This window comes from Sebastes fasciatus, chromosome 16 (assembly GCF_043250625.1).
Source record: "Sebastes fasciatus isolate fSebFas1 chromosome 16, fSebFas1.pri, whole genome shotgun sequence".
Taxonomy (NCBI): domain Eukaryota; kingdom Metazoa; phylum Chordata; class Actinopteri; order Perciformes; family Sebastidae; genus Sebastes; species Sebastes fasciatus.
The window spans coordinates 25,653,153-25,677,573 of record NC_133810.1 but is presented as its reverse complement, the minus strand read 5'-3'; the positions used below and the strand labels follow the sequence as shown (position 1 = coordinate 25,677,573).

Below are 24,421 nucleotides of genomic sequence, written 5' to 3'. Positions count from 1 at the left end.
TTTCATTTTTCAGTGTGACACTGGAGGAGGGAAAAATGTTTTCCAATGTAACCGCCTTTATAAATGTCATCTCACTGCTGATGGATGGAGAGTGACAGGTTTAATTTGTTAGTTTAAGAAAAAAGGAGTTCATGTGACATTTGCCCTCAGCAGCACTGCTAACATACTTCCTGTTAGCAGTCCAACATGCTGTTCGTATGTGTACAGTATGACGCACTGCATGGCATTCAGTCAGTCCGCACTCTCCACTGACATTTAAAGTAACGTCCTTGTTTGATCAGTGTAATGGGAACACGCTCTTGACTTTACATAGTAATTATATAACAATATAATTTCTGTCTCCGCGCAGTGATTTGGTACTTTATGACTTCTAAACTGGGATCGAGGAAACGTTCCCTCTCATATATACCTTTCACTGCTTCATAAATGGTGAACTCCAGGGTGCATTTTGGCAGCCTGAAATTATATGAGATGATTATGAATTATGCTTTTGTGAGTGTGTGAAAAAGTGGGCCCGTATGTGTCTCGAGATGAATAGAAATTGAGAGAAAGCTACTGCACTCCAACGCTCTCTCTCCAGCATTATTATTATTCCGTGCTATCATTCGCTCCCACTCCAGTCCACTCTGATTAATTTTCTCATTAATTTATTCTGTTAAAATTTACATAATACTTGTGCCAGCCTGTGATTTTTCTGCATAACTTAACAATGGTTAACTAATTTATGATGGTGCAACTATCCAGTGATTGCGGTCTAATCATAAGCGTGCTTCCTGTTTATCTCGGATTACAAAGTGCGTTAAGAGAAATAACTAGTCCAGCACATGTCTTATCAAAACAGGCTTTGATTATGACTGACAGGCATATTTAATACAGGCATGGCTACACTCTCTTCTAGTAATACAAGTCAGAGCTGCACTGATATGACCGTCCATCCCCATGTCATCAGTTCTTCTGTTGGTATGCATGTTCACAACCAGCACACCAGGGTTTAATAGCTCAGGAACCTGATACCAAGACCTGCTGCCTCCATTCAATAAACAATCAACCCAGCACATCAGCGTGCTCACACCATCCAATTATCCAAACGTTGCTCTGCAGATCCTCAAATTGCTTCTTATAACTCTTGAGAGAAATTTACATTTTTATTAAATTTCCATCTTTACTTGTGTGTGTGTGTTTTTTTTTTCTTTTGCCGCTGCACCTGTGATCTGCTTCCTCACCTCCCATTGGTCTCTGCCCCGCAGCTTTAGGTGGCGAAGTGTAGGAGCTGCCTTTGAGAGATAAACCTCATGCAGGGTGTCGATTGCATAGTGAGTCCATCTGCCTTTGATGCAAAAGAAAGAGGATTCACTTTTCATAAATATTGCATAAATGCAGATTTATTTATTTTTTACTCTCAACAAAACATTTGCATACACCCCAACCCCCCTGGACACATACCTCCTCACATTCCAATTTGCATGAGAGCATTGTGTATTTTCCCCTAATGCCTATGTATATTTTACTTGTGAAGTCTGCACCAAACTCCCAATTCCCCAAAACACAATTTAAACTGAATGAATTGATTATAAAAGAAAGGAGGTGAGAACGCGTGACATTTCCTTGACAGCGTCACTGACTGCACATGGAGGAAATTGGATCTGCAGGAAATACGTGAACCCCAGGGGGCAGTTCCTCATACAAAGCAGGGAGATAGGAGGATGAGAACGGCGGCGAGTTGTAATGGCCCTGCCAAGTCCCCAGCAGCAGGGGCTCAGTTTTGATGCATTAATTGGGATGTGGAGCTAATTCCTGCGCCGTGGCCTGTCCCTCCTGCTGGGAAACTCTGATTGCTGCTGGTAAGAGTCGACTGAACGAGCGGGGTAACTTTTTCTTTTCCCTTTGTGGCTCATCTGGACAGGTGTGATGATCCGAGACTCATTATTTCTCTTCTTTTATGCTGATGTGTTATTTGAAGTTATCAGTGCTGTTAAGGGAGCTTTAGATAGATACAGAACGCAAGCAGTCAGATAGCCTTACTCAGATTAATATCTCTTTCTACATGATATACTTCTTCACACACTAAATAAAACCGTCCCAAGAACACATTCTCACTCCCAACTTGTCAAATACCGCCGCTTGGTCAGTGCCCCTCAGCATCGGTTCGTCGTCATCGTTTTCCCAGGAAGTTAGGTTTAATCAATCACTTAGGTGCAGCAGCAGCAACAGCAGCCGTGTAGATAGTGGATTGTAAAATGCATTTTCTGTTTTGAAAGGAGAAACAAGCTCTGTTTCGGTATAAGAAACCAATTTACATTTTTAGTTTTTGAATGAGGTGTCTATTTGACCCAAAACCAATAGCCATGGTGGTGAATGGAACGCTTCTTGACACGCATACCTTCAGTTAATCCTTGGTTGCTTGCTTCTTCCGTCTTGCTGAATATATTGCAGTTTCTTTAGCTGTGTTAGTACCTGTTGCAATATTTAGAATCTAGCTTATTATTTTGTGTCGCCTAATTGTGTTATATGTGTGTGTTGGACCTCAGAAAGAAAATGAATTCATATATTTCAGTGGGATCCTGTTATATTTTATGTTTCTATAAGTACTGTTTTACACGTAGGCGACTGTAACTTCTCATAGACTGACACCTTCCTTAATCCAAATTGAGATGGAAGGCATTTCCAGCATTTTTATGGGAGTTCCTCAGCTGAAGCAGCTCTGACTTTTAGAGCATCCATCAGCTTATAGAAGTCGTGGCACCTCTTTCCTTTTCTCCGGTCATGGCCACAACAGCTGAAGGCCAAACTTTTTCAGGAAAGTGCGACGCTTGTTAGATCTTCTGGCTTCCCAATTTGGAACTGTGGTTAGAAAACTACTTGCATGTTTAAAGCACTATGGTTGAGGCAGTTGAGATAACTTTAAGAGGTTTTCCTCATCAGTCCTAATGTCTGTTGGGTCTCTTGTTGCCTCCCTATTGACCAGCATATTAGTCGTGTATTGCCTTCTGTATTATAAAGAACAACCGATGTGTTATTTCATGCAGTGCAGTAAAGTCTCTTTCTCTGTGGCTACTGCTGGCTGTCCCTCACCAATAATCAATAATCAATGTACTCTGCAGATTACAGAGTAGAGAGAAGTGAAAAGGAATTACCTTGTGTCTTCAAAATGGTACTGTCTCCTTGGGCGGAAAGAAAAAAGTGGGGTCTGTTCCCCTAAATGACATTCACAATAAACAACACTGAAACTAACATTTGAAGGAACCTCCCGTCCACACTTCAGAGTGTAAAACAGAGATAGAAAACCAGCAAACATATCACTGAGTTAGTCTTAATTGTGAGTATGAAATAATTAACTGAATTTACTGTTACCTTGTTGTTGTTGTTTTAATTTGCAGTAGCTATAAACCACTAGATGTACCTTCATCTTCTATCTGATTCACTGGCAGAGCTGGATTTTACCTTGAATATTCCACCAATGTTTCTGCAACATACCACAAAATGGCAAATTAAATAAATTAAATAAAAATATTAAAAGATTTAAATATTAAAAAAAAAGATTTTATATAAAGATTCCAGACTCTGAATATGCACAACTGAAATCACCAGACCTATCAGCTGTGACGGGTATAAAGCCTCAAAACTGCTTTCTTCCAGATTATTCACCTGCTCTGTTAAATTACACATGAGAAATAAATCCAGTGATACATGTTCTTCTGTCATGGCTGAATACATCCACTACAAATACCACATTCCTTTAGCTCCATCTGTTGGCTAGAAGAGCATGTGCACATAAGTCACTGTAATAGAAATGGAGAAGAAACAAGACATTAATTAAAAGTACTAACCAAAGTATTTATACAGAGACAAGATCAGAATCCTACTCTCTACATGCACACCAACACAGGTGTTTTATTAATTGTAGCTGATAAGACCTCTGCTCAGGTTAAAGTTATGAGGAGTTTTTCTGAGGCCGCTAAACTCCATGTACTATGATAAAGGTATAAGGGTGTGGGTGGAGAGCAAAAGGGTGTGTAGGGCCCTTCTGATTGCCAATAATGATCATCTGAAATCAGAGTAATGCAAACATTAGACCATATTGCACACCTGGTTTATTTAACAACCATTTCTTTTAATTTTGCTTCATGAAGTTTGACAAAAACAGATAAGTTGATTTTTTTTTTTACAGTTATCTCTTGTCTCGTAAGACAAGACCCTGGAAGACGTTCAATTAGGCAGTAAAAAAAACGTAAAATAAAAACCAACAATTGGCATCGTCAAGGTAACGTGATATGTCGCTGCAAAGTGCTGTCCCATTCATATTTATACCGTTTCAAGCCCTTGCAGCCGCTCACACTCAACCATTTACCAGGTGACGTCAGTCAAGGCTCTGAGGGATCAGGGCTTAAGTCCTTAGGGGGGGACACTGGGATTAGGCCACTGACTTTAGTCACTTTTCTTGTTTGAACAAATACTTAAAACCTGCTTTGAATTAGTGTGTAGTCTGCAAGGGACACAGGGTGAATGTGAAATATATGCGCTCTATAGTGCTCTCAAAAATGTTCACAATGGAATAAAAAGGAGTGTCCATAATATGTACAATACTTTGTTGTGACTCTTCATTTGTCAGTGTCTTTTTTACCTTTGAAGAAGGTCAGTCTAGCTATTTTTCACTTCTCCCACTCAGTCTTTATGCTAAGTTAAGCTAGACGTATCCTGACTCCAGCTTTACATCTAACAGACATGAGAGAGGTATCATCCATCTCATCTGACTCCCGGCAAGATAGCAAATGAGCATATGTCCCAAAATATCAAACCATTCATTTAAGTATGGAGGCAAACATAGTGTAGATCTCCCAGAGGTTTTCAGGACTGTTGCCTTAACAACAGCCATTCTGACACTTCCTCTGTATTCTACCTTTGCTGCCACCACTGCCTGACAGAGGTCCAATCTCCTGGGACCGGTTTCAAAAATGAAATTGCCTTAGTTGGATACTACTGCACTGAAGAGATTTTTTTTCTGGTGGAGCTTTACGTTTGTCCTCTCAGCGCTGTTACCTATCCAACTTCATTAATCCTGCTTTGTGAGACAGGCCCCAGATGTTGTGTTCGAGGACATCCCACTTGTGAGGCCTCACTAACACACAGGAGACTAAGTTTGCCCTTTTCTTGCAGTGATATAAACTTTTAATCGTGGGCTTAGAAGGTGACCTGATACAGCATCGTTCCATCTGGCAATGAAAGGTAAAATGAATCCAACAACCTTGGTTGTCTCCCTGCACAAGCTGTATTGCTAGTTTGACTTAAAAATAAACTTCTAAGTCTGCTATATTCACATACTTTAAAATACTAAATTTCCCCCTTTTCAGTGCATTCATGTGTGCACATACTTTCAGACTATCAGAACAGTAGTTAAAGCAATCAGACATTATAAACTGACCTTTGACATTTGTTTTCTGGGGTCTAATTATGAGCTTTTCTAACACACAAATCCCATAGCCAGAAAGGGCAATGAAACTATCTTTTTTGAACAACACTCATAACACAATAATGTCTATTAAATACTGGTATGTTGCCAAACTAGATCGTCCTCAAACCTTTGTTAGAGGAAGCAACATTTTTAATGTTTCAAGATTGGATGGGTATTTGGCTATCTTTTAGAGTCTGTATGTCATTTGAGTCTGCATGTACACACCAAACAGCTTTAAATCTTTAAATCAATCAATCATTTTTTATTTATACAGCACATTTCATACGACAGTCGTAGACTCAATGTGCTTCAAATAAAAACTAAAAACAGGCAAAGATCATATACGACAAAAACAAATAAAATAACGTATAGATAAGAATGTATTACATGTACAGTATATAACATATAAGATAAAAAACATATAAGATAAGAAGGTATTACATATATAAAACATATGTAAAAAATATATACGATAAGAAGGTATTACATACATAAAACATATAAAACATATACGATAAGAAGGTTTACATATATAAAACATATAAAAAAACATATACGATATGAAGGTATTACATATATAAAACAAATAAGATAAGAAGGTATTACATATATAACACATATAAGATAAGAATGTATTACATATATAAAACATATAAGATAAAAAGGTATTACATATATAAAACATATTAAAAAACATATATGATAAGAAGGTATTACATATATAAAACAAGATAAGAAGGTATTACATTTATCATTAAAAATTGAATAATATCAATTACAATACTGATTCTGAAGTTAAAGTTCTAGCCATTAACCACACACTAAACACAACTAAAAGCTTGAGAGCTAAGCCATTCAAAGATTTAAAAAATAATAATAATGTGAATTTTAAAATCTATTCTTTGTTTTAGTTTAGTTAAAATATGAGTGATGTGTTTAAACCTTTTGGTTTGGGCTTTCAGTCCAATAGGCTACTTCCTCCAAGCGGACAGAGGAGGGCAGTAGTGAGCACTTAGAGATAAATGTTGAGCTTTTATAACAGATCTATATCAAATTGACCTGACCTATTTATAACAGATCCTAGGCCATGCATGCCGACTTATTCTGCAGGTCCAACTGATTCAGAAACAGTAGTAGACCATAATAACAGCTCCATGTTGGCTGTGTCCTGAGGAATTACACATTTAAAGTCACATCTTTTCAATGGAGTTTGGCTGTATAAGAATTTATTTATTTAATTGGTAATAGCCTACCAGCAGGCATTTGACTCTGCATGCATGAATGGTAGTGCAACCATAGTCTGTGTGTGCAACCATAGTGTGTGGGTGCAACCGTGTAGACTCTACACTGTAGACTCTGTAGAGGACATCCTGCAGCGGTTGTCTGGTGTGTTTTTGTGCCCTGGTGGCTGACTGACTGGATCAGTGTGTCGCGGTGACGCGCTTCCTAGAGCTGCAGATTTCATGAACGCGCGTCGTCCATTCGCATGGATGGGATCTGCGAGAGGGCTGCGGATGAACGGTAACCGGCTTTAACGGGCATTTCCTCAGTCAGTATGGCAGCGAGGCGGTTAACTGGTGTGTCGGACGGCACCGGGCATCCTTGTGTGTTGTTCTGTGTCGGCATTTGGTTAAAAAAGTAGGCCTGAAGGACACTGGGTCGACCTACACATGAGTTGGCCCCGAGTAACGTTAACTAACGGAGGAGATTTAGTGCTAACGGCTGCAGGAACGGATGTGTTTAGTAGTTTATCAATCAGTTTATCAGCTGTAATGTTGTTGCATGCACTGTGTCAGAGTCTAACTCCAGTCAGTGGAAGTGTTTAGTGTGTCTTTGTGCAAAAATGTTCCTTATGGTTGGAAAGTGTATTTATTTATCAGTCATTTCAGGTCCTCACACTTTAACTTTTATAATTTCTGACATTAAAGAGCCACCTTTGAGTCCCCTGTGGTGAAGGACACCTGATATTATCAGGGTTGCTGACTGGAGACCTCCAAAGCAGATGAGCCAATTAAAGGAGCATCTTAGTATTTTTATGACCTGTGAAGGATGATGTGCTGTGAGGGGTTCAACTGAGGAGAACATGACTGTTTAATCATGAAGACTCATTCAATGTCTCACTGTCAAGGATCTGATGTGTGTGTTTAGGGATGCACCGAGTCTATCGGTCGATACCGAGTCCCGATCCGATACCGGTTTTTAAACAATAAGCTGTATGCACTCACTGTGTGGAAGTGACTGGGATCGTTCTTTTATGTGTAAGGCAACATCAGGCTGGACTTAAATATTGCTTTCTTAACTTCATAAGATAAAATGTGACAAATAAATACATGGATATACATTTACTGAATTGATATTTATTATTGAAATAATAAATTGTACACCAAACAACTTGGTAAAAAATCTACAAAGTTATCATTTCAAGTGTAAACCTTTTAAATGCAGCAACAAATTGCTCCAAACTTAAACAGGAATTAAAATGCCAGTATGGTATGTAAACACAGCACTGAATTGAATAGATTGGCCCCATTGTCACCGATACCCAATCCAGCTATTTGAGTCAATATCGACCCAATATCCAATCCGGTATCAGTGCATCCCTAGTTGTGTCCAAACTTAATATCATTAAATTATCTTTTATTTGCCTATTTAACCCGTTAAAGCTGTGTGCTAAATTTCTCTAATTGTAGAATGATCACTCCATGTCATGTATTATGTTAATGTGTTCATTTTCAGGGCGGTGTAAGGTTTCCTTCCTCTGTCCTCCCTCCTCCCTTCTACAAGGAGCAGCCTCACAGATAGACAGACGGAGATTCCAGCCTGCAAGAAGAGTGCTGTCAAGAGGATTTCTCCTCATGGAAAAGATTTGATCATTGCTGCCCAGCCAACGCTCCGTCTTGTTTCATATCTCCATCGTCCAAATGCAAACAAGTAGTTGATAGCGTCAATTTTTTTTTTTTACCAAGAACAGTCCTGTCAACAGCTGCCGCTGATAACAGCACAGATCTCAGCTTGATTGGCTACCCGAAATACAAGACTCCACTGAAGAAAAGACTGAGGAAATAATTATTGTTTTTCCTCGTCAACCTTGAAGTCGTGCGTCTCCTTCGAACATCGAAGTGCAATCATGGGGGCCACCGGCTACGGTTACTACCGTGCAACCATCTTCTTCTGCATGTTCATCGGCTACTCGCTATACTTCTTTAACAGGAAGACCTTCTCCTTCGTCATGCCCGCTGTGATGGAGGAGATTGAACTGGACAAAGATGACTTGGGTGAGACATCAGCGTTTTCGGCAGTAGGCAGAATATCTTTGGCATCATTGGGCACAAATTCCATAATTCAGCATGTCGTAATTCAAGTGTTCTGAGAGAAAACTAGACTTCTGCACCTCCTCATGGCTCTGTTTTCAGGCTTTAGAAAATGTAGCCTGTGACAGGAGACTTTGAGCAATCACAGGTCATTTCAGAGAGAGAGCGTTCCTATTGGCTGTTCATTCAACAGAGGCAGCTGTCAATCACTCGCGAACTCCGATCAAACGGTAAAACCAATGCCTATTTCTCATCTCAAATGTTTTCGGAAACATCTTGTAGTGTACTGTTTAGCTGTAAAATGAAAAAGTTTGCTCTGGCTGTTGGGCGGTGCTTGGTGTTTTCCTCAACTGACCTCAACATGGCTGCCGGGTCACAAACTTTCTCATTTTACAGCTAAGCAGTGCACTACAAGATGTTTCTGAAAACATTTGATGCGAGAAATAGGCATTACAGTAACAGAATATTGATTCATATTTGATCAGCGCTGCCTAGTTTGACCATTTGATTGAAGTTTGCGAGACGGCAAGGCTCCAGCTCGGCTCTGACTGTTTTCCTCCGGTCTGTTTCCTTTAGCAATCACTAGGTCTTTAATGAGGCTATTGTTTGACCAAAACATTGTGCAATAATGCCTAAATCTGGCTTATTTAGCCTGCACAGTGCAAAGGAATTAGCATGCACTGATCACTACTGGACACACATATAAAACTGCTTCCAGTCTGTTCACCCAGTTTTTGATGTTTTGAATTGTCACCTTCACCCCACCTTCTGCCCGCACAGTCACATGAAATGTGTTAATATCTGTTTAGGCTTGCCGATTTTATATTATTGGCAGTGAAATGACTTGAGTCTCAGTTGTCATCCAACTCTCTGTACATTGCTTTAATAGTAACCCTCATGGTGTCTCTGCAGGTCTGATTACCAGCAGCCAGACCATGGCCTATGCCATCAGTAAGTTCATCAGCGGCGTGCTATCGGATCAGATCAGCGCCCGCTGGCTCTTCTCCATCGGCCTCTTCTTGGTGGGGGGCATCAACGTGGCCTTCTCCTGGTCCTCCACTGTGCCCATGTTCGCACTGCTCTGGTTCATCAATGGTCTGGGCCAAGGCTGCGGCTGGCCGCCGTGTGGGAAAGTGCTGCGCAAGGTAACACCATACCGTCTGCCACCTCATGCAACACAGATCCCTTATTCAGTGTAATGTTGTTCAGAGCCAATGGAAGTCCCACAAGCTGCTCATGATGCCTGCGATTATTCTGGGCAGCCAGTAAAAGAGTGTAACCCCGGAGTGTGGGAACCACCCGCTGCCAGACATATTTGCCGGGTTTCCACCAAAAGTTCCCGGAACTATTAGTCCTGGAAATATTTTTTACGGAATTGAAAGGTTCCTTCAGCTCACTGTGATCTGCGTTTCCACTGAGGTCTAAAGACCTGCGAAGATTAGGCAAATTAGTCCACTGAAAAACATTGGAAAAAAATAAACCGTAGAAAAAAATTATGTTTTGTCTCACTGCGACGACGATATTTACTGCTGCATATGTTTACTGATGCACTAACTTTTCTTTCTATCATGCTGTCTCCCTTATACTCGGTTTTGACCGAGTCTTGGTTTATGAGTTGGGAGCAAAGCAGAGCCTAACTTACTTTCTATGTTATCAAACAAAGAGAAATGTTTTTTCCCCTCATCCTAAAATGGTCCTAAATCGATACTAGAGTACTTCCTTGTTTATAAATGAAACGGTACAAAAGTTGAAGCAGCGGCGCTGTATGTGTGTTTGACCAATCAGTGATGGTCATCCTTGCAAACTCCAACCCGGAAGTTCCGGTACTTTCAGAAAGTACTACCCTTAACCAGGTCCTTTTGGGGGGTAAAAAGGCCCCATAAAATGTCCCCAGAACTTAATTTAGACCCTGGTCCCTGCGGTCGAAACAGTTCCTCAAAAGGTTCTTAGTTCTGGGAAAAGTTCCTGCAGTGGAAACGGAGCTATTGTCTGTGTTTTCTCTCTACTGTGCTGTCAGAGAGAAGGTGCTCCTGTCTGTTGGTTATTAGCAGTATTTGGAAGAACCCTGTCACTTGCTGTCAGACAGTGCTTACCTTTGGTCCAGAGGTAGCATTGCCTTTAGGAGATGTCAGCCTGTGTGCCAGCTGCACGAGACACTGGTCCAAAAGTGGTGATATTGGCAGTGGTGGTACTTTGACGAATTACAGGGTTACTGAACAATCTGCATTCACAAATAGCTTTTGGATCATAAAGGTCTGGTGACTGGTATGCACTATTGGCAGGACTTTAAAAGCACATACTGTATGCCCTCTGAGCAAACCCCAACACATTCTGCTATTCTGTGCTCTGAGACGACTTGAGGCTCGTGAGAAGCTGCCTTAAAAGTAGCAGTGTTCAAAGGGTGAGGAATAAATAGACTTTGGCATGTGTTCAGCGCGCCGAAGGGCATCAGATTACAGAAGAAAGTATTTATAGAAGATCCTCCAGTAGATCTTTCCAAAAGAAAAACGACTTTGACCAAAAGGTGTTTTCCTTGTCTCTTAAGAGTTAACATCTTTTAATAGCTTCAAGTCTTCACCAGTTTGCTACAGCTCTGTACTTCCTTTTCCACCGCTGAGTTAACATCCTGACTCACTGTGGATCAGCGTGGTGTTGATTCAGCCTGTAGGCTGACTTAAGTGTTTGCCCAGTTCATTCTCAAGTTACCGGTTACTCTGTTGGGTATGCTGCTCACGGCTGCCTTCAGCTGTTACATCATGAGGGCGTGTGGTTCTGACGCCATGTCTCCAGCAGCAGTAAAATAAAACGAAGAATCTGAACAGTGTTGCGCTGTGGAAAAAGACAGTGCTGTAAATGCCAAAGTCTAATTCAAGTCAATCCATTACAATATTTAATCGCACATTTTTTATCTGTCAAAATGTACCTTAAAGGGAGATTTGTCAAGTATTTAATACTGTTATTAACATGGGAGTGGGCCAATATGCTTGCTTTATGCAAATGTATGTATATATTTATTATTGGAAATCAATTACCAACACCGAATTATGACAAATATTGTCCAGAAACCCTCACAGGTACTGTATTTAGCATAGAAAATATGCTGAAATCATAACGTGGCAAACTCAAGTCCAACAGGCAACAACAGCTGTCAGTGTGCTGACTTGACTATGACTTGGGTCAGAGGTCAAGGGACACATTTTTTTTTTGTTATTTAACCTCCTTTATGACAAACTAGTATGACATGGTTGTACCAATGGATTCCTTCGGTTTTCTAGTTTCATATGACATATATATATATTTATCTTTACTTTAGCTTTAAAATTGAGCCCACTACAACCTAGACATCTTAAGTTTCATTAATGCATTGCACGCATTGCTCCGATGTCGGTGCTCCTGTCTGTTTTTCCAAACTGGGGCGTGCCGACAGCCGTCTACTGTAGGTAATACACTGACTATGGATAAGTGCCAATTACAACCTCATTTCAAAACGTCTGAAATATGTCTTTAAACATGATTAAACTCAAATATTTACCAGTTCTTACAAGTGTCTCCTGATTGCCAGCAGCTACTAACATCCGTGAAACTGCTCATTCTGCAAACAGACATGTCAAAATTTTAAATCATGCAAGAGCAACATACAAAAGCACCCAGTTTTGCCTGCATTGCATTGTAAGATTTTGGAAATGTTGACAATCCTCTGCTTTGTTTTCTCCTGTGTCTCTTTTCCATCAGTGGTTTGAGCCCTCCCAGTTTGGAACATGGTGGTCCGTGATGTCTTGCAGTATGAACCTGGCCGGGAGTCTGGGTCCAATCCTGGCCACCGTGCTCCTGCAGTACTACGACTGGAGGACTATCCTGACCATGTCAGGCATTTTCTGCGCTGCCTTCTCACTTGTTTGCGTGGTGTTTATTAAGAACGAGCCAAAGGACGTGGGTCTGCCCAGCATCGAGGCAGCAGCCAAGAAGGGGGCTAAGGGAGGTGAGTAAAGAGAGGGGTTGGTGAGCAGGATTACAGTGGCTAGAGAGGCCACTTCCTATGTATCTGAAGATGGTTAACTCAAAGCATGACAGTCACATAGTGCCATGTTAGTCCCTTTTGGTTCCAACATCCCAACACCCACACGTGTGATATTTGTGATTAGTCAAACACCTGTATGACAAACTTTTGCTAACTGCCAGAGTACCAAGTGCCTTTTAAGACTGCAGTGTGTGGAGGTTTATCAGAGCTCACTGGGACACACCCGAATAATGAGGACACCCCATGGCTCGCGCAAGTTCAAACACATGGCTGAATGGAGCTCAAATGCTTCATTGGATTTATTTAATTTCAACATAATCAACAAATAAGAAGGACTGACCATGCAGCGTTACAGTTCCAATCAGGTGACAGTGAAAAACAAACGGGAGACCAGAACTAGGACTGTGCGGGGTAGACCCTGTTGCAGTAAAGAATTAGAGGTTTTCTAAAAGGGACTCTGGTGCTTGAAAAAAACGCCGCTTTTGTATAAAGAGACCGCCAAAAACAACACAGAATTAAAGTTTCTCATAGTAGCTTTAATTTGGGCTGAAATTATTATTCAGTCGATTGACAGAAAATAAATCCGCAACTACATTCACACGGGAGTAGACTGGACTTGAGGTGTGTTTCCCAAATGACAACCACTGCTTAACCACCTGAGTGATGGATTATAACTACCTACAGTCACAGCTGTAACCCCCAAACTGTTATCCCTTGCTTGTTGAGATAATTACTCCGATCAGGCAGCGGAGGAGGTCATTGATAATGATTCTGATCCTGACATCAATAATGTCCACCCGCATCCCACATGCTGGCAGAGCAGTTAGCACCTCATCAATAACTGCTCGCTAATTTTGTGATTGCATTAAAGAACCCTTTGTTAGTTGAAAAGTAAATCATACCTATCAAATCTATTTTGTATAGAATAAGTAATTAAAATAGTTTTATAACCCACACATACCCATTTATGTCCCTGCCTGTACTTGAACTCCTCAGGCAACGGCGAGAGCACCCTGAGGGAGTTCCTCCTCTCTCCCTTTCTGTGGGTGTTGTCTCTGGGCTACTTGGTGGTGTTTGGGGTGAAGACAGCCGCCACTGACTGGGGACAGCTGTTCCTCATGCAGGAGAAAGGCCAGACTGTTCTCATGGGTATGCATTTCAATTATCCATCGTTTATCACTGTGTTTCACTTAATCTGACTGGTTATGGTTGCTGACGTCAGCTGTGTTGCCCACAGGCAGTACCTACATGAGTGCCTTGGAGGTGGGAGGTTTTGTGGGCAGCCTTGCAGCAGGCTTAGTCTCCGACAGAGCTGTAGCTCGGGTGAGTAACTGGCGGGGATAAATAATAAATGACTGGGATTATTGAGTAGGGTTCAGTAGGCCTGGGACGATACATCTATCTCCCGATTCGTTACTATCACGATACTTGGGTGCCGATTCGATATGTATTGCGATTTTTAAGTATTGCGATTCGATATTACAATCTATTGCGATTTTTTTGTTAACTTTTTTAACATTAGACCCCGGGAAAAAGTTGAATCATACACTTCTAGGGACTTTTACTATGGAAAATATCTAAATTGATACAGTAAAAATGTGTGATTTTTAGCATGTATGTAGTCAGAGATGTCCTGAAGTCAAATATATCAGTCATTGTCAGGAATTATTTATAATAAAAAAAATCCAGCAACCCAAAAATCAAAGAATAAAGACATTTCCCTCACAAATTAGTGGTATTTCTATCTTTTTAATTTATAAAGGGACATGTAATGTTTTATACTTCTGGTAAATATAATCCAATCAATCTTATTTCCATATATGTATTTTGTATACAGTCCCCTTTGTTAACACCTTATTTTGAAAACCGGACGTAGTCACACATTTATACTTCCGCTAACTTCGCCAGGTCCGTCGTTAGCTCTCCCTTTGGCTCTGTTCTCTTTATACATCCGTGGTCAGCTGCGGCCGGCTGCAGTTTGTTTCGTTTTTTTACGTCACGTTACTTAGACTACAACAATAAAAGTGGTCGTTCAAATGAAGGAAGTATATCGATTCTGGCATTATAAAATCTAATTCACAATCGTCAAAAAAAAAATCCCAATACATAAGTGAATCGATTTTTTTCCCCACCCCTAGGGTTCAGAGTTAAAACCATCCTTTCTTTGACTTCCTCCAGAAAGGCTTGAGCACCCACGGCAACCCTCGCCACGGCCTGCTCCTTTTCATGATGGCCGGAATGTATGTGTCCATGTACCTCTTCAGAGTCACCATCACACCTGAAATCCCAATGGTAATTGCAACTTGAATCTCTTTTATTACTGTATGTATAAAATGCTTGAAATGTTTCACATGTTTCACAAGATCTTATTGTATTTGCTCAGGAGGCTCCTCTTTGGGTCCAAATCCTTCATCCTGTCTCTGTCCTCATCGGTGTTTCAGAAAAAGAGGTATGCTCAAAAATGTTATGTATAAAAAAAAATGTCTGTTATGAATCTTGGGAAACCTTTTGAGAACACTACCACATTTTGTTATTGTCGCACACAGATCTGGATCCTGTTCCTCGGTGCTCTGTTTGGATTTTCTTCTTACGGACCAATTGCCCTGTTTGGGGTGATAGCCAGCGAAAGTGCTCCTTCAAATTTTTGTGGAACCTCTCATGCTGTTGTAGCTCTGATGGCTAATGGTAAATTCACATCGCCAGCGGAAACATCTGTATCACTTAAAGGGACTCTATGTAAGAATCGGAAATTGTTAACAGTGACACCTGCGGCCGTTAAGTCAACGACAGTCAGCGTCTTGTTGCTCAAACTACGTAGACGTGAGCGAGCCTTGGTCAAAACAGTGAGGCGACACACACGAGATTGACAGGCATCATGTCGATTAACGTTAGCAACATTAACAGCTAAAACCACAGTATCACTATATATTGCACATGCTTGGCAGTAATACTAGCTTACCAAACAAAGGTCCCTCCATGAATCTATGTTGATCCTAGTGTTAACTTTTCCTGCTTCAGCCTCCCGAATGGTCAGAAGGAACAGGGGAGACACCGTAGTTTTGGTCTCCTGGACCGGAATCGTTAATGTTACTTGCTCCAGAGTTAACCCCCGTCACTTCTCTCAGCAGCAGGGAAACGATCAATCAATCAAACTGCAACTTCCACTGAACATTCACTTAATATTCTCAGAGCTAAACTAACTCAGAAGGTCGCAGGTTAGGTTACAACCTGTTCACACATTGATAATAAAAAACTATTTTTATACGTGTAAAAAGTTACATGCAGTCCCTTTAACTGTAGTATTCCAGCATTGATGCATTCATATGACTAAACAAGCTTTATTTTGTTGCAGTGGGGGCTTTTATGGCGGGTCTTCCCTTCAGCACTATTGCCAAACAACACAACTGGGACACGGCTTTCTGGGTAGCCGAGGTGATAATGGGCATCGCCACCGTTGGCTTCTTTCTGGTGCGCAACATGCGCACCAAAATGGGACGGATCGCAGAGAAACTGGACTAACGTATCTTCCTGGAATGAGCCAACTGTCGACGTCTTGCATTACTTACGGCTTCGTATACAGAATACTGCACATTAATACAACACCAATTTGACCAAACAAAATCAGTCACACAGACTCAGGGAGGGTGTGAGTCATTAAACCACTTTTGTCACACACAATTTCCTCTTATTCAAACACACCAAAATAATAGATGATAATTGTTCATCACAAGCTAACATTTGAACACTTCCACATCCTAGAGGCGGTTTTCATGTCGAGACATTTAACATTCATTACAGCTGTACACTAAAAAGAACATGGACGTGGAAATATGTAAAGGTTTGAGTGGATTTTGTTGAGTGGATGCGTGCTGCTCATTGCCTTCAGTGGAGGTCATCCCTATTTAACTTATTGAATGTTTACTGATGGGCCTGTATATTCTAGACTATTATTTGTCTAGGTATTTGCACAAATGTAGTAGCATGGATCATGGTCATTTTACTAATACCTCAAGTATTTGTAAACATGTAATAGGCTCATTATTTCACTGAAATGGAGTTATAGGAGATCAAGTTATTTTTATACACAGTTGTACGCTACATGATACAGAATAACACTTTGATGCAGACTTCTTAGAACCATGTCAGCTTTTGTGATCGGGCATGTTTTTAAGGATCGATTAACATCAGACCTTTGCTGCAAGGTGTTTTATCACTGCCACTGTAGTTGCGTACAGAAGTTCCAACACCAGATTGTATACCGTTAACTTTCTCATCTTGAAAATGAGTAACAATCACTGTGATTGTACCATGGACATCTAATAAATGTGAAGTTTACTTTGTTGGGTTTATGTTCATCTGCAAACTGGTAGTATTTAAACTTCCCAAAGCTGGAAGGAGAATGTCTGCTCATGTCTGTAGCCAAAGGAAATATGCACGTTTTTTCCAAGTCTGTCTTAAAACAATAATTGCATGCACAGCGGCGTAAAGTAGTTATGACGAGCCCCAGGGCACGCTATAATGACGAACCCCAGGGCACGCTATTATGACGAGTCCCAGTGCACGCTATTATGACGGGCCCTAGTACACAGTAGTCACTACTTATGAAGCGCACACACACACACCTTTGTAACCTTCTCCTCCTTTTTTTTTTTTCTCTCTTGTCTTTTCTCGATGCCACTTTTATGTTTGAAAGCTTGTCAGTCTTGCTCTTGACAGATTTGTGCCTAAACTAGCTACCGTATATCACATCGTCTCGTCACATGATCAAATAAGAGACTTGACATTGGACAACATCAACTTATTACCCAGTAATCATCATTGCATAACTGTGTATGACAAAAACACCAATGAAAATAAGAAATTCTTATTTACTTTTTTGTGAAGAACTTTTCAGTAGTTCATGTTGACAGGCGTACCTTGCACTTATGTTTTTTTAATTGCAATTGGTCTATAAGAGCTTTGCGGTATTTGGGAATACATTGTTGACACAGTTCCTTTGTTATTGTTAGTTGTATAAATTATTTTTTTAATAGTTTATTTATAGTTTATGTAGAATAAGCATAGCTATATTTTTTGTTTTAAATTGATACTGACTATTCTACAAAAAAACAACAACATGAAATCGTGATGGAGATGGGTTTGTCTTTTCGTGGTCACCATATCCATAATAAGGTGAGTTCTTCTTCAAACACAGGTATTTTTGAGGTGTCAATCTGAATCATTCGCGAGGATCACTTTTCTGCCCAAGACATTGTTGGAGGGCCATGAACCCAAAGTGTATTCACGCCCCTGCACATGCCAATATATACATTTGGACAGTTTAAGGTAGCTGTAATTGTTCCTCCATGTTTCTCTGGCTGTGAAAACATCCTTCCGATGTAAGTGATGGGGGACAAAATCCAGTCCTTATGTGCAAAAAGGCATTCCAATCTTCTACAGTCTGAATTAAACAAATCATGAGGGCATCTTCCAAAGTTACATTATTTTTTATTATGAAGGTTTGTCCTGGTGTGACTCTCCACTCCACTGCAGCTCAGCAGGGAAACACTGCACAACACAAAGAGGGATTTATTACTGAAAAAGACTGTAACTGTGAGAGAAGACTAGCTCAGACTGCTGAATCCTCATATTAGCTTCAGTAGAACCTCAGAATGCATGTTGCATCTATCAAGGGCTGCATTTCATCCCCCCATCACTTGGATTAAAATAAGCATTAGGATGGAATCTCTCATTAGTTGTAGCAGTCAGCATTTTATCAATGGAAGCAAGTGGTTACACGGCTAAAACCCAGAAGGAAACACAGTGCACCGTGTTGGTGTACTGTATGATTCATCAGGAGGAAGAAGGAGAAGGTAAAGTAAATCCTCTATGTGCCTCCTCCCTCCTTATTTCCTCTGCAGACCAATCACAGCAGAGCCGGAAGAGAACGTGCTGCTACCGCTATTGCATCACAGATACGTCACATTATCGGTTTGTTTACTAACACAGAGGCTCAATCTAATTCAGTGAACTGTGACGTAAATGCATCAATGATATATGAGGAATAAAAGAAGAAGAGCGGATAAACCGACGGGTGGATGAGACGCTGTCCGTGGTGCTGAAACCATCCTGTCTGTTGTCTGCTTCTTTCTACAGGAGGAGTTCCGCAATACACGTGTTTCCTCTACTGTGTTGCTATTCTAGTCCTCTAATGATAATGAGTGCCACACCGTGGGATGAAGAGGATGATTGCCCTCATCACTTTGAAGGCACGTTTGCTATTGTACCTGGACCAAAATGCAAGTGCTGAATAAAGATTTTAGCCTTTATTTGCCAATCAATTATATGAATGAATGAATGAATGACTTTATTTCGAACATAAAAATAAATAAAAACAGATACAAAATAATAACAAACAAAACAAGAGTAATAGTGTCCGAAAAGGAGTAGGTAGAAGTAAAACTTATAATTCCCTATACCCCTTTCTCAATTCTCCTCTATTAACTCATATCTCATAGAATGATAATATAATATAATATATAAACTATCCCAGATTTATTTACATCCCAAATTAAATATATGAACAGCATCCCAAGTTTATTTACAACCCACATATCCATCCGGAGTTAAAAAGTAGATATAAACCAACCCTTGACGCAACCCTTATCACAACTCTTCCTCAACCATATACCTCCCAAAAATATCTTTTTGGTATAGCTTTTTATGTGTTTATACTAACATCTTCAATAATGTTGTACTTGGGGTCCCTTTACAAAAAAAAGCCTTAATTTTTCTCTACTTGTAAACTAAAACTATGTCACCATTCAGTGATTTACCACTTATATACTGTATATAATATCACTATCGATGCAGAATCCTGAAGTGAATCTAACATGCTTTCTGTCAGTATTAGGGCTGTCAAAGTTAACTATTAAATGTTTTAATGCATTAACGCAACTGGTGACCTTTAAGTTGTAGCGGGCTCAGTTTTAAAGCTAAAGTTAAGTTATTGAAACTAGAAAAATTAAAGAATTCATTGGTACCCACCGTGTCATAGCTTGACGCAAAGGAGGTAAAATAACACTCCATAGTTACCCTAAATTTTGGAGGGGAAAAACTGGCATGGTCATTTTCAAAGGGGTCCCTTGACCTCTGACCTGGAGATATGTGAATGAAAATGGGTTCTATGGGTACCCACGAGTCTCCCCTTTACAGACATGCCCACTTTATGACAATCACATGCAGTTTGGGGCAAGTTATAATCAAGTCAGCACACTGACACACTGACAGCTGTTGTTGCTGTTGGGCTGCAGTTTGTCATGTTAAGATTTGAGCATAATTTGTTTATGCTAAATGCAGTACCTGTTAGGGTTTCTGGACAATATTTGTCATAGTTTTCTGTTAATTGATTTCTAACAATGAATATTTACATACAATTGCATAAAGCAAGCATATTTGTCCACTCCCATGTTGATAAGAGTGTAAAGTACTTGACAAATCTCCCTTTAAGGTACATTTTGAACTGATAAAATAATGTGGGATTAAGTTGCGATTAATCATGATTAACTATGGACAATCATATAAAAGTGCATTTTTACATAAAATCTGTTAAGTAAAAGCTACGATACAACATGTGTGCATCTTCACCTCACTGCAGACTCGGGTCACACACAAAGCCCAATTGGCAAGATTTCTTTTTATACCTTTAACATGTTTTGAATGAGACACAGTTAATGTTTACACAGTCTCGTGTCAGCAGCCTTAATAATTAACCAACTCCTCAGAATGAAACAGCGTAACAACTACCAACTGAGTTTTATTGGTTTGTTGATAACAATCATTACACAGGTACATCTATAAACAAATAAAAAGAAACTGCACACTTGTACTTGATACAGATATCTAAAACCCACATGAATATTGCTACTGCTGGTATGCATTTGACATCTCAAATAAATGTACAGTTTGTCTGTTGGCCTTTAAGAAGCCAATGTCAACAGTTTTGTCTTTTTAATGGTTACACACCTCATTATCTTGGCTAAGAAAACAAATTCCATTTTTACCATCCTTACAATGTACCATTACACACTGCATATAGAAAGATTGAAAACCTTTTTCACAGCAGCTATACAAATTTATTGCGATGCTATCACAGAACAGAGACACAACCAACACACGCGATGCACAGTTCTGATAAGGAGAGCTCCAGTACTAGGGATTTTAGCTTTATTGATCAGATTCATTAAGAAAACTGCATGAGTACAAGAGTTAACATATAGGAACAAAGCTTACAAACATTCTAAAACACTGTTCTTCATTTATAAACAATAAAACAATGAGTTGCCCTGTGACTTTGTCCATCCCCACCCCAGCACAGATTACATACACTGTCCCTTATAAAGCATATGGAATGTAATCCACGCAGACAAGCTCTTCCGGTTGTTGCCCCAGCTCCTGTGAACGTCGTGTTCTTTGCGTGTTGACACGGTAACCTGTCCTGCACCCTCCCCTCCTTCACATTTAAAACTGAAATGAAATCCACTGACAGTAACAATGACCGCAATTTTTGTGGCGATGCAAAATTGTGGGATGTGACGAAATTCCCGTCTCCAAATTGACTTTTTTTCTTTCATTAAAAAAAAGTGTTCTCTACAATCAAACTACTAAAAAACCTGTATTTAGAAAATAGTTGATAAAAATATTCCCCTGAATTGTACAAGAAAAGAGGTACAGGGAGCACTGGTAAAAGATGTGGTTGGAGAGATGTTATTCTGCTGCCTCATCATCTTTTTCTTCAGCTTCTTCTGTAGCTGGTGCCTGGAAGAAAAATCATAATCAAAAGTTTAATCACCAAGACGATGAGCTTAATTTTGCATGTTTATAGATATATATATGATGTCATGAGCCTTACCTCTTCCTCAGCTTTGGCTTCGCCGTTCTCAGCGGGGGCCTCTGGTGCTTTCTCCTCGGGCTTGGCCTTCTCCACCTCCTTGGCTTTCTTGGGCTTAGCAGGTGCCTTCTGCAAACAAAAATATTTACCACATTAGTCACTCAGTCAACAGTTGCGAGTCTAAGAAATGAATGTAATCAGAAGTAATCAAACCAAGGCCCCACCTTTGGCTTTGGTTTGGCCTCTGCCTTTGCAGGTGCAGCAGGTTTCTGTGGGGACAAAAAGCATTGTCAGCACCAAGAATGCAGTTAACAGCATGCATATTGTCTGTGACAGTCTAAGCTGGTCTGTACTTACATCTTTCAACCTGAGAGATCTCCTCTTGGGCTGCAGAGAGAGAGTGAACAGACAAGGTGATTACACATCAGCAACAACAACAACAACAACACATCAGCCAGTGGCTCTCACAGATGGGGCGCTACTGACCCCTGGTGGGCGCACAGACTGTTTTATTATTTTAAACTGGAATAAAACACAGATATGTTAAAAAAATATGTTAAATCATTCCATACCGCTGTTTCTCCTCTGTCTGCCTGTGAGCGGGGAGAAAAAAAAGAAAGAAAATCAGGTTAAGGAAATTGCATTTTAATGTGCCTATGGTGATTGGTGGTGGGGGAGCGGGTCATGGGCTTTAAGTATTAGTTATGTAACTCAAAAGTGGGCGTTTCCAGACAGAACATTAGCCTATGGCTGCACCTCCAGCTTCATACATGATTTAGTTTAAAGACCGAGCGCTGTGATTGGCTGAGAGATGTTCTAAATCTTGAACAATGGAGCTAATAACCTGGAAGGAGTCTCTTCTTCTTAACCAGCATGTTTACACTCATTATATTACAATTAGGAACTATATTAATATGAATCCATGTGGGAACTACATTTGTCTGCACAAAAAAAAAAAAAATGTCCTTTGACTTGCTTCAATGCAGAAGTGTTTAATGGTGTAACATGACAGCAGAGTAGTTTTAACAGCGTCATGTGGTCGTGCTCTCCCAGCTGCTGCCAGTGATTTGTTGTCTACTGTAAAACTCTGCTAAAGGAGGGGGGGGGTAGGACTCCGCCTCCTCGCGACACATCCATTCATTGGTAATAAATGAGATTGAGTGTACGGAGAAAACCGAGCACTGTAGCGAGCGTTCCCGCCACGAATTTGAAAAGAGTCATACTCTCCGAGATGCTCAGCGGCGACTACTGTCGATCTGGTAGCAGAATCTCCTAGAACCCCCAGCAACAAGAGCAGCGCTTTGCTGACGGAGGCTCGCCATTGCATAACCCTAACGACTGGCCTGAGCCGAACACATAGAACAGACACGAACACGACGGAAAGCCTTCCGAGGAATGCATTTTCACCAGTGAAAAATAAAGGGCGGCCATGCATGAAGAAAAAGCACACTATGAAAGAAACATATTATCATAAAATTATATTTTTTTCCACAAGAAAGCAGTAAACAACACGCTTAGTGCCCACCAAAAATAACAACCTTCACATTAAAGCCGAACTCCCCATAAATAACATCCTGTTCATTTTCTAAACTTTAGCAGCCAGCGTGACGACCCCCATAGGAAACAATCAATATGCCGCCAACTTTCTCTGCAGAAAAGCAACCCCATCGACGGAGAAAAACGATCCCCGCTATGTCCTACACTGCAAATAAATGTATTTATACACAAATGCAATTGTGCATGTCACCATTCTGCGGTAAAAAAAATAAAAAAATACCCGGCATACGGAAAACCCCTTGGCACAAAGATAATCACTGCACTAGAGATAGATAGCAGCAAGAATGAGCCACTTCCGAACATCAAAACAGAAGCTACATAACAAACTAAACTGCTGCAAGCCGCTACATTGTTTACATCATCCCAGAACACAGAACGATACAGTTGTAGCAACATTCTAACAAACTCTGACCAAGAATTCTAACGAGCCCGCTTCACATATATATGCAGTTGGGGGGTTATAAACGCTGGATTACTGAATGCATGAAAGATGTCGGTTCTACTCACTCTGCTCCTTTTAGGCATGGCTGGTTTTTGTGTGGGGGTGTTTTTTTTTAAAAAAGAAGAAAAACGAGCTAAATGCTGCTCGGTACAGGAGGAAAATACAGTGGTATATTGTGGATAAAGCTGTACCAGTATACAGTCTAATACAGCGCAGCGAGACGTTAATGTTCCATTGGAAGAAGAACTAGCTCAAACCGGATTGGATTCTCCCCCTCCCTCCTTATTCAAACCGTTATAGTCCCTGCGTGATTGACGGGACTATATCCCGCCCCTGCTACCCCCTGATTGGCCCACACGGTGGTCAGCAACACCATTTCAAATCTGCGCTCTTACCTGTGTGGGGGACGTCACACGTCACTCAACAAACACGGCGAGCTATTTGTCTTTCTGTGCAGCCATCTGCTGGAACAAGGCAAGATTGTCATTAAATTTTTGCCTTCCAGCTCGGCTCGGAAAATGCCTCTATTTCCGACCAAAAATGCAACATTTCGACATGCATTTTGATATGTGTTAAAAGCAAACTCATTCTGCGCCTTTAAGTGATAACAGAGAGATGTGGCTTGTGTATTAGCAGGAGATTGAGAGAGAGAGAGAGGAGGGGTGTGTGTTTGTGCTCCCCCAGTCAGCCAAGTCTTTTGTATTTTAGCTTGGGAAAATGGCGACAGGCTCCGTGTGGGCAACAGCTACCTATAGCATGTGAGCACTCTTGTGCA

The 24,421-nt window shown here is 40.5% G+C and overlaps 2 protein-coding genes across 2 annotated transcripts; one reads left to right on the top strand and one right to left on the bottom strand.

The window, feature by feature from the left end:
• The first annotated feature begins 6,830 nt into the window (after positions 1-6,830).
• slc37a4b (solute carrier family 37 member 4b) lies at positions 6,831-17,125 on the top strand. Its single transcript, XM_074611293.1, has 10 exons — positions 6,831-6,970; positions 8,186-8,724; positions 9,673-9,905; positions 12,493-12,739; positions 13,775-13,927; positions 14,016-14,101; positions 14,957-15,070; positions 15,162-15,227; positions 15,325-15,463; positions 16,131-17,125. The coding sequence occupies exons 2-10, from the start codon at positions 8,577-8,579 to the stop codon at positions 16,295-16,297; spliced, it is 1,353 nt and encodes a 450-aa protein (XP_074467394.1). The 5' UTR covers positions 6,831-6,970; positions 8,186-8,576; the 3' UTR covers positions 16,298-17,125.
• Positions 17,126-20,557: 3,432 nt separating this feature from the next.
• hmgn1b (high mobility group nucleosome binding domain 1b) lies at positions 20,558-23,921 on the bottom strand. Its single transcript, XM_074610195.1, has 6 exons — positions 23,712-23,921; positions 22,220-22,240; positions 22,005-22,034; positions 21,872-21,916; positions 21,669-21,776; positions 20,558-21,574 (listed from the first exon to the last, which is right to left on the bottom strand). The coding sequence occupies exons 1-6, from the start codon at positions 23,727-23,729 to the stop codon at positions 21,524-21,526; spliced, it is 273 nt and encodes a 90-aa protein (XP_074466296.1). The 5' UTR covers positions 23,730-23,921; the 3' UTR covers positions 20,558-21,523.
• Between the last annotated feature and the right edge of the window lie 500 nt (positions 23,922-24,421).

What these genes read in the sequence shown, in the direction of transcription:
- slc37a4b (XM_074611293.1), top strand. Translation starts at nt 8,577, where the DNA reads ATGGGGGCCACCGGCTACGGTTACTACCGTGCAACCATCTTCTTCTGC. An exon ending in ACTGGACAAAGATGACTTGG is followed by an intron (nt 8,725 to 9,672) that starts GTGAGACATCAG and finishes GTGTCTCTGCAG; the next exon opens with GTCTGATTACCAGCAGCCAG. An exon ending in TCGGTGTTTCAGAAAAAGAG is followed by an intron (nt 15,228 to 15,324) that starts GTATGCTCAAAA and finishes TGTCGCACACAG; the next exon opens with ATCTGGATCCTGTTCCTCGG.
- hmgn1b (XM_074610195.1), bottom strand. An exon ending in GATCTCTCAGGTTGAAAGAT is followed by an intron (nt 21,917 to 22,004) that starts GTAAGTACAGAC and finishes TTGTCCCCACAG; the next exon opens with AAACCTGCTGCACCTGCAAA. An exon ending in AGGCCAAACCAAAGCCAAAG is followed by an intron (nt 21,777 to 21,871) that starts GTGGGGCCTTGG and finishes TTTTGTTTGCAG; the next exon opens with AAGGCACCTGCTAAGCCCAA.